The sequence below is a fragment of the Phyllostomus discolor genome, chromosome 10 (genome assembly GCF_004126475.2).
Source record: "Phyllostomus discolor isolate MPI-MPIP mPhyDis1 chromosome 10, mPhyDis1.pri.v3, whole genome shotgun sequence".
Classification (NCBI taxonomy): domain Eukaryota; kingdom Metazoa; phylum Chordata; class Mammalia; order Chiroptera; family Phyllostomidae; genus Phyllostomus; species Phyllostomus discolor.
The window spans coordinates 45,354,192-45,369,682 of NC_040912.2; the positions used below are offsets into that span (position 1 = coordinate 45,354,192).

Below are 15,491 nucleotides of genomic sequence, written 5' to 3' on the forward strand. Positions count from 1 at the left end.
GGAGAATTTCCCAAGTAATATATATGTCCTGTCTTAGGTAAAAGATAGAATACATGTGATAGTAAATATATTAAGATTAGATATTGAGTATAGTTTACATTAAAATGTATAGCAAATAAGAGATAACTGTTTTAAAACCACAGAAACTTCTACTCCTACTAAACTATCTGAGCAAGTTAAGTCAGTTAAACCAACAATACTTGAAGTCCTACACTATTTTTTCACATTAAACAAGACAATGAGACATAAGTCCTTACTTCCACACTTCCACTATTACAACTTTGAGCAGATGGACTGATGGGGGCTCAGTTCTGTTCTGCTGGTGGAAGGACGGGTGAATGGGACCACTGTGAAATATCTTGGCCCCAGTCAGCAGCAGGAAGACCAATGGCACACACAAGTTACTTGGAAAGATGAGGCTTTGGGAAAAGTTCTACTCCATACCAATAAGAAAATGAACCCAAAATGCCACCAAATGGTGAACCAACAACAGGGAATTTGTGAACAAATAAAGGTGACTCAACAATTGAGATAAGATAAACATTTTTGGGCCAAATATTGCACCAAATTATCAAATATATCATACATTTGATTCAGTAGAAAAAAAGGAAGGCCTTATATCTGCAAGGTAATGCTTCACAATGGATTAGATACTAGGCTCAAAATAAAGTTTAACTAAATTTCTCAGAGAGATCATCTTTTTATTGTTTCTCTCTGCAATGAGAAACCCTATTGCTATTTCCTGCTCTATTACCTAGGTTTTTAAAAAATCCTTTGGAAAGTTCACAAATTCAACAGTATTGACATACTTTTTATTTTGTAGATGCTAAAAACAAAGAGAGAGAATGACTCAGTCACTATTTTTATCCTCAACACTTAGCACAGTGCCTTGCACAGAGCAAGCACTCAGTGGACATTTGCTGAATGAGTGCATGAGCACTTGCTTGTTAAGAGACAGCCACTGTGTTAGCAGCTAGCAAAGTCCCCAGGAGTAAAGGTTTTCAGAAATTTGTATTGGCTTTTCTTAGTGTAATTACTGAGTGATTAATAGAAAAACTGAATAAGGGAAAAATGGCTAAATTGAAAGTTATAATTGTTATTCTCAAAGATAAAACAGAACACCAATAAATATATTTGACACTGTTCTTTGCAAACCTGACCAGGCTTACAAGCCCTATATAAAATTTAATAAAGAATGAAGAAAGACAAATGAGCTTCAAATGGCTTTTGGACATAATTTTTATTTAAGCATGGGCTTTAACTTGGCTCACCCTAGAGTGCAACCTTTTAGTTAAGTTAATAAAGAGTTCAGGGCTACAGGTCCATTATAATGTTGCTGGTGTTGGTACAACTTCATCAGAAAGTATGAATATGACCTGCAGGAAAAAACAATCCACAAAGAGAACACAATGAAAACATCCACTGTTTTACAAATCACTCTGTTACCACAGACACAGCATGGCAGTTACTGTTAGTAAATCAGCCACAGAACACTTGAAAACAATCTTCAGACAAGGAAATGGGAACTCCTTGGTGGGAGACAGGGTTTTCATCCACAAGTTTTAAGTAGAAAATATTTCAAGGTCGAGCATTTTTCTTATCCACAAAACAATGCTAAACCAACATACATTTTAAGGAGTATATTAAAGGAGATACAATATCTTTACAACTATCTTCTTGAGTAGGTATTTCAATGAATTTTCTGTAGAATATAAGTAGCCTGAAATTCAGCAGCAAATATTGCAACATAACAAGTAAATACAGTGTCCATGTGTTATATTATAGAAGAGAATACACAAAAGGACATTGATAATTTAATCATATAAAACATGACAGATAGCTGAAATACAGTCCACTTAAATAGCTTTGTGACTACGAATGGTAAATACTGCTAAATGCCATTTTAAACATAAAATCTCTTAAATTTTTGTGCTTCAATTTTTTTCTGTTAAACTATTTCTTATTTTCAATACTGCCACTGTAACTGATATTACAACAGATCATAATTTTCACAGACACATCAACATGAAGACATTTACTAGTGAGAAAATAAGTCACTTATCATTAGTTCACAGTGTGGGAAAGTGGTGTGCACTTGGTCGTGAGAAGGGCTTTCAGTTAATTGCTAAGTCCTCTGTGGAAATTTCCTGATATCAGATGCAGTGAGAGATGTAAAAGAATGAAAATCAACATATCACATGTTGAGAGGAAAAATAACATTTTGATTCTTCATGGGTATCGTCTAAGTGACCTTCGTCTTCTGTTGTAGAAGTGCCTGAGCCCATGTTGCCGTGAAAAATTCATCATGTAATTTTGTTTGCGGGTGCTGTTAAAATCGGAAAGGACAGAGGCAGAGAGGGAAAGGAGAAAGAACATGTAAGTCCAATCATTGAAAGTACAATCTAATCTAAGTCCTAAGTAACCCTGATATTTATTTGAAATTTTTCAAGGTTAACAGGTTGTAGGGACATTACTATCCCAGCACAGAAGGTTGGCACTTGTATTCACTGCTTTTCACCTTGAAGAAATCCCCTTTGATTGATGCATAAGCTCCAAATGAGGAAAAAAATGGCAAATTCTCTTTATTCATAGCAAAAGTGGATTGAAACTCTTTTGGGATTTTTAATTTTATTCTTGAACCTTTTCCAAAAACACTTACTTGGGTGAATTTCACTTGACAGACAATGTGTGCTGTTATCCATTACCTTATTTAAACACATCTTTAACAGGGAGGGCACATAATTTGATTCCTTTAGCAAACGTTTTTACTGAAAACTTAAAAAGCAAAAACAAAGGAAAAACAAACGTGTTAGCTGAATCAGCTTGACATTGCTACTGTATGCAGTCTCGAGGCAAATGAAGAAATGAGTTTTTTCCTGATTGTTGGATTCCACTGCCTCCCTCAATCAAGTATCAGGAGAAAGAATCCTGTTACTTCTTGAGTCACAAAGTATTCAGACTGGCACTGGCTGTCCTCCTGACAGCCTTTCCCTGAGCTCTTCTTACAGAGGCCTCTAAACTAGCCTCCTTATTGTCTTTCCTCAGGCAACACCACTGAAAAGAAAAGAAACAATGACATGCTAAGATGTGTAATTGTATCTGTGTGTGTGTGTGTGTGTGTGTGTGTGCGCGCGTGTGTGTGTGTCTTCCCACATACACATGCAGTGGATTTTTTTTCGAATTGGCTAATGTTCTACTGATTTGTAGGAATGCAGAGTGTGCCAGGGGGTTGGAGAACAGGTGCCCGTTGGTCCAATCTTTCTGAAATGCTGCTTGGCAGGACCTCCCAAATGTCCTTTTCTTTTTAAAAATTTTTCAATTACAATTTGCATCCAATGTTAGATTAGTTTCAGGTGTACACAACAGTGGTTAGACATTTATACAACTTATGAAGTAATCATCCTTGTAAGTCTAGTACCCACCTGGCACCATTCATAGTTATTGCAATATTACTGACTATATTCCCTATGCTGTACTATATATTCCTGTGACCACTTTGTAATCATAAATTCATGCAATAGGCTTTGGCACACAAGTTTCAGTAACTTTCCCTCAAATTCTGGCTTTACTTTGTTAAAAAGACATTCACAATCCTTTTATCTGTGGAGCAACATCTAAGTCAATTTAGCCAGATATTTCAAGTCCTCTACACATTTAATCTTATTCTCTTTTTCCAGTCTTCCATTACATCTCTATACAGAATGCTCTATCCACATTCACCTTGAACTTCTTTCATCTGCCTCATTTGCCAATCCCCAACATCACTTTCTAAATTTATACTATTTTTTCAAGTATTACTTTTATGTATTGCTCATGTCCTCCAGAATTGATTTCCCCTCTACCTTGAACTCTCAACAGTGCTTATTTTCTGCTTTGAATGGAGACTATTTGTGTTCACATCTTGGCTCCCCACGACTAAACTTCTATAGCAGCCTGTCCCCCAACTCCCCACCCCCACACCACAACCTTGAACTTCCTGCCTCACCAGTGGTGGTCAAGGCATGTTTGTTGAACTTTTGATGACTTACTGATTGGATTCCTGTTGTAAATCATTACTCTTTAACTATAAGGAATAATTGCAAAGTTAAAGCAATGAAAATTATTCTGTTGCAAACATGTTCAAAGATAAAAGGTACTCAAAGAGAATTTAAAACAGTTAAAATATTTTACATGAAAAAAGATAAACTCAGAATGCTCAGATATTTAGTTATATCAATGAAACAAAAGAACATTTAATTTAAATAAAAATTGATGTCCATGTTTAATAGCTTTAGGCAACTTCTCCATATATATTTATTATGGATTGATTTAAATTCTCTATTTTTATATATGATAAAATACATATTAACAGGTTTTACATCATTAATACGTTGACTATCTCCCAGCATGGAAGCTTATATCTAATTTAGGGGCATTTTGATTTACTGGATACCTTTAATTTTAAATAGATTTACATGTCAGCAGCGTATGTTTAGACCCTTGTGAAGGCTGATTGCACATAGCATTTGCTGTAGATGTTGCAGTAGATGCCCGGTGTTTATGCAGTCTCATTAAAAATGGCCACATTTTCAAAGCATCCTTAAAATTGACTAATGATTTTTCATGTAAAACATAAATATCTTTGGAGTCAGGTTGGAATCTAATGAAGCAGGTTTTTCCAGTTCATACGCTTTTTAAAATCAAGCACCGTGGCAAGATGTACCATAATGCCGTTCTGCCTGTAGAGCCATTTAACAAACTGATGTGGTTATTAAACAATGATTGAGGCTTCTAAGCTGTCCAATTTACAGGGTTGGGCAGTAGGGAGATTTTAGATAAGTTTGAAGATATCATGTTTATTTTCTGTGTGGAGCAGATATGTGAGCCTATTTTTGTTTTTGACACATATAGATGGATAGTTATAGATAATGTTGTAACCAAAGTAGTTTGATAGAATTTTAAAGATTTATTTCTTCACTACAATTATAGGGGAAGCAATTTTTATTATCAGTTTAACAAAAGCAGATAATATTCATCCCAAGGCATATCAGTTATGCTACTTGACATGAATTTGTTTTGGCTGTGGATAGAACTAGGCCCATTTAAAAATTCTCCCATTATGAGTAAGTCATTGAAGAAGGGAGATGACCACCAATGGCTTCTTGGAAATGCTAACTTAGATTTCCATGACCAAGTAGGGAGGTTAGGGACTTGGCATATGAAATTATAAAATGCGTGTCTATTTCTGCATAGGAAATATGGATATTGCAAGACTGTTTAAGAACTGGTGACTCTGTGCTCTTTTGAACTTTTACTCTTCACTGGAGCCACTATCTTAGGCCATTTATTATTATAAAAAATTCAATTGATTTTTAATATATTCTATAGGAAGTGGGAGAGTCTTGGGAGATATAATTTGAACTCACAGAAATTTAGGCATTTTTACTAGTTAGTAACTAATTTATTTATCATCAAAGCGTATGATGCAATAAATAACATTGTATAGAAATTCAAACACAAGAATCCAGAAGATTGCCATGTCTTTCAGAGAAAGATTGGTGACTGCAGGAGGGAACAGTGTTATTGGAGCTAATCCATGACGCTTCCCTGCAGAGAGGACACCACATACTTTACTTTCAGGGCCCTGCATTTTCAGGAAGACAACAGGTAAATTGGTGTGGGCTCATACAGCTCACAAATTTAAAGATTTCATATTCCTTTCCTCTGCTAAATGAGAATATCTGATAATGCATACCATAGGGAGTTGTAAGGATTAAATGAAAATGTAGCATAATATGCAAATGTTTAATAAGTGATAACTATTTTACCTTCTTTCCTAAGTATCTCCATTAGAGAATAAATGTAAATATATGTTAAAGAAGGCCAATCACATCTAAGGATAAAATCTAGAACTCACAAATATTATGGATAAATCCACTCCCTTCTGCCAATTCATTTATTAACTTAGAATAGAATTGAGAAGTAAGGCACCTTTCCACATCTGCAGCAAATTGATCTTTTAAAAGACATTACATTTAATTAGACACCTAGCTCTTTTTGCACACATTCCTGTTTTCACTTTCCCCTTGTAACAAATATATAAACTGACCACTTCAAGCACACCTAATACAGTTCCAGGCATGGCATCCAGCTGTTTCCCACCGAAGGAATGCTGACTAGCATTTCTCATATGCTGCTGCGCCCAACATTGTGTACCACTGAGAATTGTCACAATTTGGCTGAACTCTGTGTTTACATGGTACAGGTTTCAAATACTCTTGTATATCTCAATATCATCTATAACTTTGTTTTCATAGTTTTTTCAACTGCAAAGGTCTTGAACAAAACTTCTTAGTTAATGCAGGTACAGTGAGGGAACTATTAGTAAACATACCTCAGATTTAGTAAGAGGACTTACCTTACTCTAGTGGAAAACCAATGACAGCAAATAATGAAATATAACACAAGTTAAAAAATGCCTTTCAATACATGCAGCACTGTGATTAGTCATAAAAGTCTGATCAGGTTTAGACGCAATATAGGACTTTTCATCTCTTTTGAAAATAAAAATTAAAGATGTTATTCCTTATTCTTCTATACCTAATATATACAGATACTTAACTTTTTAATGTAATGCAACATGCAATATTTGCTCACAACCATATGTCAAGGTACATGTAGCTATAGTACTATATTTGGCATAAATGTTGCATATAAAGTATAAATATAAAATTACTGGTTTAATAGCTATCATTAATTTTATTATCTGGTTTTTAAATTATTTATATTTTAGAAAATACTTATTCCTGAATATATTAAGGAATGGGATTTTAAGAATATAGAAGTCCTCTATAGTAGATAACAAATTTAATAAAAGACATAAATATGCTTTGCAACAAATGTAATCTCATCTCCATAAATCATTTGTGCCAAAAATGTGACAGTATCTTGATAATGAATAGCATAAAGAGATGGTCATGATGGAACACATATAATTAAAATCTGATAAATGCATTTAAGGCCATAGTTAGCAACATATTGGTTTTCAATTTCTAGTAAATGTAGTAATAATTTACTTTTTTTGTAAATCAATGCACATAGGCTAACTTTTTACTGAGCAATTTGCTTTCAAGGTACACATGCAAAAATTGGCCCACTCCATTATACACATGACAGTGTGTGACTTAGACATGTACACAGGAAATGTGATGTGGAAATGAAATGCATAGTTTGGTGAAGGAGATTCTTAGGATAGAAGTATGAGTGCCCAACAAAAGAAGTGAAGACAAAGAAATCTCTTTTATCTTAAGAATAACCTCACCAGCATGGATCTTGTGAGGGATCTGCCCAAATGTATTCACAACATTTAGTGAAAAACATATGTTCTATACTAGCAAATGAATTCAGAGAAATTAGGTTTCTGACACTTGATTGTCAATGATTGTGTTATGCTACATCATTCAGACTACAGAAATAAAACTAGCTTACTTTTTGGTAAGCTAGTGAGGCTGGAAAAAAGTGATCTGTCAGTTTAGTTCATCTGTTCAATGGCAGATTGGCAGGGCTTAATCATCATGAAGTGTTTTTCATGGGCAAGTTTTATTGAAAAATATAGAGTGGGAAGATTACACTCTCAAACAAGCATGGAACGTAAGTGACTTTGCTTGTTAAATGCTAAACGGTGTTTTTTATTTCTGTGGTGGGGGCTTGTCATTCTGTATATCCATATTTATCAAACTCAAATCCTTTTGCGGGGAGTATTTTAAACTTAAGCCATTAAGTTAAAAACATATCATGTATCTTGTTCATTTAGGATGAATTCCTAAACCTTGAAATACTTACAAAAGTACTAAATTTGTTCTCACTAAATTCATGTATCTTCTTGGTTAAGTTAATATGGGCAGTGCTGAGGTTAAATCCAAGATACCATGCGTGACCAGTTTGTCCTGCTAGGGATTTTTAGCATGTGTCCTGAGTGCACATGCACAAAAGTGACACTGTGGCAATAAAGCTAGGTTAGGGCCAGTCTTCACTCAGAACAGGAAATACATTTTAAAAATGTATACCCCCAACCATTAGTTGCAAAAACATAGTATGTTCAATTAAGTAGGGCTTGTATCTCTTTAGATATGGACCTCAGTCTCCTTCTCTTCCCTCCGCACCTGAGGAGTTAACGTTACTAGTTTATATAACTAAATGTTATTATATAAATGTATAGTGAATGGACATGATATTTTGAATTAATAGGAATTTCTGGGAGTATTCACCTTTCTATTTCTAAATACAAACCTGTAGTAGCAAAGCTATGATCAGTGATATTGTGAACTGTGACATGAATCTCGGCTAGCTTCTCTGTGCCTCGTTTGGTTGAAAGACATTCTGGAAAATTATGATATTTTATTTTTCTAAATTCTCTGGAATTTTCTTTTTTTATTTTAAGCTTGTAAAACAATGAATTAGAGTGATTATTTTGAATAGCTACGAAGGGCACATTAATTAGTGAATGCCTTAAAACTTTTTGTGACTCTTCTGAAAAGAAATACTTTGAAAGGGTACAGTGGCATAAAAAAGTTAACTTCTAAGGCAAGAGCAAAACATCAAAAACGTATTTCTGAAAATATGTATTCTTTGTATTGAACTTTTAAAACAACTCATTTATTGAACTCAGCTTCATGAAATATTTCTCTCCAAAAAAGAAAAAAAAATAAAGTCCTTTAATTTTAACAAATTTTTGAATTGCCATTAAAGAGATAGCATCTGCTTTTAAATTTATGTGAGTAATATATAAATAAAATTATATGGTGGTATATACAAAGTTACAATATTTAAATTGTTCACTGAAAGAAGATACTGACTACAACTCTTATCATGCAGCAGTGATATGTGACAGTGCTCTTTTATCATTCGAAATGTTTTTATGTCCTTACAGTTTGAGATGATAATGTAGAATAAAAGCAGAGAGGTGCCTGGTAAGTTATAAATTATTCAAAGGATTAAAATTCTGGAGCTGAAATAAAAGTGAAGTCTTTACAAATACAGACTGCCCCAGAAAATTACCAGAAACAACAGGTATAATCAATGTGATAGATTTCATATCATCTGAACTTGATTCTTGTAATAATATCATGATGCTGGTAGCTGCTTATAAAAATCAATACCAACACCAGGTATTCCAGAAAGCTTCTTTGTGGTGAAGCTGGTGTTCTGAGGGCCTTGGGGGCATTGGGTCAATAGGGAGCATAGAACAGAGTCCTGCTTCTTAGTTGTGAGGAAGTTATTTCATACCAGGGGAGCATATTTGCATTTCTGACCCCATCTACTCTTTAACTGTAGTCCAGGGGAGGGGCTTACAGTGATGATACACCTCTGAAGTTCTAAGTAGATAACTGCAATTGCTTGGCTGGGTGGTGAGAGAAAAAATGTCTGCTCATACATATGCTATACTAAGCATTGTTATGTCTACCACAGGGCAGTGTTAGCATCCTGCCTTCATCTGAGGACAGTTAAGTTTTGAAGTTTCCATAGGAGGTGGCAATGCTTTGTCTGGCACAGGAGCCCACTAATGTAAACTGTCTTGGCAAGAGATTTGAAAGATATAAAGTAATTATTGACTTAAAATTTTATCCTCAACCAGTTTATTAGTATCACCTGAGGTGCTTTAAAAAAGACTGATGCTCATGTCCCACTCCAGATCAATTTAAATCACGTCATCTGTAGGGGTGGGCGTGGGCCTTGGTACATCAGCTGATGCTCCCAAAAGCTCCTGAGGGATTTGGTCAGATTGAGAAGCACCACTCTAAAGAAAAAGCAGCCAGGGCAGAATGGCTCTAGGAAGGGTTTTTTGTTTATTTGGATCTCTCTCTCTGGCCTTACCCTATATTTATTCACTTTAGAAACCAGGTTATTCCATTCTCCTGGATTAATGTAGCCTGAGAAAATCAATGTTGAAGTAAAACATCAGCCTCATATATAGATTCAAGTGAGTCTGGACTTTTATTTTAAACTTCAACTTTGTCTTGTGGAGGCAGAGCCCAGCAAGTTGTCCAAAGCAGCAGAGCGCACAGTGGGGGCTTGTGTAGGACCGGGTTGCTCTTGGATTTGGGATTGATATGGATGCCATGCAAGCAGGTGCCTCAGTGAAACTAAGACAAGGGCCAACTCAAGACTGGAAAATTCAGTCATGGCTATGATTGAAAGAAAACAAAGCTGGTAGTTTTTCTACCAATTAATTGTTTAAATTTGCTTTCAAAATGACTGAAATCAGCCAAGGGACTGATTTCATTTTCGATTTGGTAAACAGAATGAACATTTGAACCTATCTACCGAGAAGATTCGCCTCTCCTTGCCAACCACTTGGAGCCACCAGTCCGAACCCGTCGAGACATAAGCATTCCAGTTTTACAGGAACTAGATTGTTAGAGAAAAAGCAAGTCATCTCTCTGTGGAACAGTCAACCCGGCTAGGCGAGGGTGGTGCCAATCTTATTGTATGGGAGAAACCAAAGGGGATCTAACACCCTTTACTTGTTAGGTGCTGGGACTGGTCAGGAGGAATTTGAAACTGCAAATTCTTTGTTCTAGTTGCGAACACATCATTAATGGAAGAATGCCTCAGGCATCTGTGGCTGAAACAGGTGTTTGTAATTGGGCACATTAACTGGTAATACTCTGCAGATTAACCAATACAGACCATTTCCCTTTTCAGGATGTCATTCCATTTTATAAGGCAACCAGCTCTGGCAAAGGCATTGTTTCCCATTTATCTAGAGACTTTTGTTTGATCCAATTTAACTAACATTGTCAAATCCTTAAATCAATCTTTTGGTAATTGAGTTTTCTAAGGTACATCAAATTACATTCAGGGCTTTATTACTTCACATTGACTTGAGTTATAGATTGCAGTTGCCAAAGAGTATAAGCTAAAGTCCCAAGGGCATCTCTTCAGGAACAATTCTTACTGAATTAAGGAGCATGCCATATCAAAGGAACTTCAAACCTTTCTAAAATGAACATGGGGTGCTATGAATCAGATACTCACAGGACGACCTCCACATGGTCCAAAGCCCACTGATCATGACCTGTTCCATTGTGGCGTGGTTGCCACCAGCGCAATAAAACTCCTTTCATCCGTGCCTCCCTAGGTGACAGAGAGATGGACAAAGAGGGTAAACAGTAGAAAACAGAGAACTTTCTGGTATATGACTTCCAGACTTCAAATATAATAGGCTAATCTAAATCAACAAAACTTTGAGTATGGAATTCAGATTTGCTTAGGTCATAGTACTCTCCTGAGCAGCATTAAATTTTATTGGCTACTCAAGGACTTGGGATACTTGTACATCTTGTTCCCTTATTCCCCTTGCTCCACTAGTACAAGGAAGAGCCACACTTTCAGCCAACAAACATGATGTGCCTCCTGTGTGGGCACTGTGCCATGTTATAAACTAGGGGTACGAAAGAGACAAAAACTAAGCAAAAATGAAATAATTGTCTATCTTCACAAAATTTTACATAAGGGTATCCAGCAGAAAATTTAAAATGCTGTGTTCAATCCCCCCATCACCCTTGACATCACCACACTGTTGTCTGTGCCTATGGGTCACACATGTATGTTCTTTGGCTAATTCCTTAACCTTGTTTCATCCAGTGGCCCCTTCTGCCTCCCCTCTGACAGCTGTCAATCTGTTTCATAAGTTCATGCCTCTGTTTCTATTCTGTTCATCAGTTTATTTGTTCATTAGATTTCACATATAAGTGAAATCATATGGTATTTGTCTTTCTCTGACTGGCTTATTTCATTTAGCATAATAATCTCCTGGTCCTTCCATGAGGCCACAAAAGGAGACACCTGTAATAATATTAGCAATAAAAAATAAAGAAAAAAATTTATTTTTACTCCCCCTCAAAAATAAAAATAAGAAATGTTCATTTCTAAATGACTAGAAATACTGGTTAGGATATTTTGCCTGTTGTTCTCATAGAAAACAGTAACATGACTTTGGAGACCAGGGTTAGTCTTGGTTTTCTGTCACTACTTATGCTTGTAGTGTAGATCCAGTAACTTCACCAAACTTCCAGCTCAAACTCTGATTCTCAGGGATCTTGTGTGAGGTAACCCCTCTCTACTCAGGCCACTTACAGGGGGACATTGTAAGACACTCTCTGAGCCTGCATGAAGTCCTTGGGCTGGTGCTGCGCGATGACGTGCCAGGTGATCCCGTTGTTGACGCTGTACTGCAGCAGCACGGCCTTGTCCACCGCGTGGGGGCCGCTCAGGTCGCTGTTGCAGCTGTCTGTCTGAGAAGTGCTCCCAATTTGCAGCACAAACATGATTTTGCTGAAAAAACACATGGAGAATCATCTTTAAACAAGAGTCAGGAAGTATTAAAGGAGTTATACTTTCTAATTTAAAAATAATTCTTGTTCCTAAAGTCCATAATTCCCTAGTTCATAATATAGTAAAAACAGAAGCAATCAGTCTAATGACTAAATCACATTAGTAGTAAAATATGTTTATATTATATTTTACAGTATACATATGAAAAATAACACCCAAAAGGTTGGTTTTCTTTTTTTTAAATTTAATTTTAATTTTTGTTTTTAGAGAGAGGGGAAGAGAGGGAGGAAGCGAGGGAGAGAAACGCTCATGTGAGAGAGAACATCAACGAGTTGCCAGGCACGTGTCCCAACCCGGAACTGAACCAGTGACCTTTTGCTTTGCATGATGATACTGCCCCAACTGAGCCACATCAGCCAGGGTTCAAAGGCTAGTTATCTACACAAAGAAAACAATTCTGACTTTAAAGGTCTGTCCTCTTTTTCACGATGTTAGAAATCTTGTTCGAGTATTTCATCTGAAACACCTTCTATTCTCTGAAAAGTATTATGGGCCAATGGGCAGCAGAGGACATGAGAAAACGAGGAGTAAAACCACAATATTTATGCTCCATAGTTTTTTACAGATACGATAGCTCCAAAGTGGATAGCATCTACACAGGTGCTCCAACGGATAAGCCATCATGCCTATTTTTGGAAAGGGTGCCTGGAGAGTAGAGCAGAGGGAACACTGAGTTGGATGTGCAGGCTCTGGACCATGCCTGCTCTTTTTGTTGTGTCCCTTTGCTTTTCACAGGTATTTTTGCCCATAGAAGACACAGTTTTAAACATAGGAGACCTAGCGTCAGTGATAAATAGAGTAATCCCATTTAGGGTAGGTGGTCAAATAAAGCACTAGACTTAAAATTTGTAAGTGCACAAATTAATTTAAAACAAAGTTGCTTATACAAGATGATGTGTAGTGTTAACTAAGCAGATAGTGTAGCTCTATATGGGATCAAGGAGAATGTCAAGTTGTCTCTAAGTACGTCTTTTTTGGTAGGAAAAAATGGGATGGAGGGACACATCTTTGGGCATCTCCATGGCTACCATATAGAAATTAATTTTACTATATTTTAATTGCTTATCATATTGAAGGCCTCTAAACCTGCCTTTCTGCCTCTGAAAATATATTACTAATATTTTCCCAAGTGAAAACTCTCAAGAAAACATCTACATGTTTGCAATCTTCAAAGTACTGGGTTACTTTGAAGTAACCCAGTGAAATACTAGTATTTAACTAAGACGCTACATTAGCAAATGTGTGTGTGCTTGGAATCTCTTCTTGAATTCTATAGACAAAAAGCTGTGTGTTGCAGTGGCTGAGTGGCTGAGCTGGGAAGGGCAGGGAGGGGCAGGTAGGAAATCCAACCTTCCTGGGGTCTCTTTTTCTTTGTCACTTTCCTAGTCGATTTACAGTCTCTGTCCACTATATTCTGCATTAATATGCAGATCCTACAACATGTGAATTTTTCAGCTTCTCATCCATCATCCATGTTCTACTTCAATCCATTATAACTACATATGCTGGATATAGATACATGTTTGTGTGACTGCAAATCTACCTCTCACATACATTATATTTATATGCTTGCAAATGGTCAATATTAAATTATCTATATAGATTATCCATAGCCAACTTGTTATTTTACTTATTTTTCAACTTTATTGATCTATAATTAACATAAAACATTGTGTAAGTTTAAGGTGTACAATGGGTTGATTTGACATACTTATCAACTTTTTATATTTGGTCATTTCTCTAGGCTTATGCCTATGTCACCACTACTCAGTATATGTGAAGAAATATAAGGTTATGCTGTAATAAGTGGAAGCAAAGCATAATTCTGGGTTGTGAAAATATACTGCTTCCTCATACCAAAGTCAAATGATCCTTAGGTTTCCACTGCTCAGTGATGCCTGTGCATTATTAGTTCATGGTCGCATCTGACAGAGTGTATGTCTGAATTATGCCACAGGAGTTGTGTTACCTTGCTCGAGTGAGATCCAGAGGTTTGGTGGCAGCCTGCCTTATCTGACAGCCATTGAAATAGAGTGAGTCTCCGTGAGCATAGGGTGCCAGCTGCCCACAGCCACTTCCTATCACTCCGCCTTGGATGGTCTCCCAGTTTGCCTCAGTGACTCTTGCTGACTCAAAATTATCCTTAATAAAACTGGGGAGGTCGTGACTAAAAATGGAGCAATCATCACCTAGAGGGAAGGAAATAACCACACAGATTAGCTGCAATGAGCACAATCATCCAGCAGAATGATTAAGCACAAGTATTCGATTTCAGATTTAATCCACTGTTGTAACTGCAAGAATGACAAAATACCAAACAGGTATAAACTCCTTGAAGTAAATGTTTTTCTTTATTTTAGCAATTATTGGCTAACATTGTTGAAATACATCCCATCATCTCTGAGTCAGTGTTTACTGAAAAATGTAGTTGCAAAATACTTCTTGCTCATGTAAATCTGTTACTGAAATACTACAACATCTGGCCGGGACTGCATGTTTACCAATGATAGGTCTCAGTAGGGAGCTCTCACCCTGGCATGAGAAGCCAACCTAACATCTTTTCCCCTAGCATAATTTTATAGCAGAAAATAAGAAAAATCCTGTTCTTGTTCTTCTAGCTCTATACTCAAGGATTCTTGAGAGCAGAATCTGTATTTTGTTCCTTACTGGACTCTAGCACCTAGCACAATACTCAGCACATATGATATTCAGTAATGAATCTGATATAAATAGATGCATAATGAATGAACTGGAAACATCTCTCAGAGACCACTGAGTTGAAATACTAGCATTTAACTAAGATGCTACATTAGCAAATGTGTGTGTGCTTGTATTTTCCCTTGATTTATTTGAATAGCCAACTTTCCCGAATGTCCACAATAGTTTAAAATCAAAAGGTTATAGAGGTCTGCCGCATCAGGGAGAGGGAAAATTCCAGACATCTAGGACTCCTTGTGAGACATCTGATTTGTTCATTTGCCTAAAGATCAAATTCTCCAGCTGATACACAGACAGACCCAGCCAGTCTCAGCAATTAATGAGACCAGGGGAAAAAGATGACCATTAGGTAATTTCTAAGATCAGAGATATGCAGCAGTCTACATTAATCACACTCA

The 15,491-nt window shown here is 36.4% G+C and overlaps 1 protein-coding gene across 5 annotated transcripts in view; it reads right to left on the reverse strand.

Annotated features, from left to right (window-relative positions):
* Nucleotides 1-1,221: 1,221 nt before the first annotated feature.
* Nucleotides 1,222-15,491, reverse strand: part of RELN (reelin) — a 567,213-nt gene continuing 552,943 nt past the window's right edge. For 2 of the 5 annotated variants that reach the window (XM_036010729.1, XM_028525327.2), the window contains exons 61-64: nt 14,345-14,564; nt 12,118-12,315; nt 11,017-11,115; nt 1,316-2,326 (exon numbers count right to left, since the gene is read on the reverse strand). In XM_036010729.1, coding sequence (XP_035866622.1) covers nt 2,230-2,326; nt 11,017-11,115; nt 12,118-12,315; nt 14,345-14,564 — 614 coding nt within the window. In that variant the 3' untranslated portion in view covers nt 1,316-2,229. Of the gene's footprint in view, nt 2,327-6,397; nt 6,404-9,591; nt 10,387-11,016; nt 11,116-12,117; nt 12,316-14,344; nt 14,565-15,491 lie in introns of those variants that run through there. The other 3 variants (XM_036010728.1, XM_028525326.2, XM_036010731.1) reach the window with 3 other exon arrangements.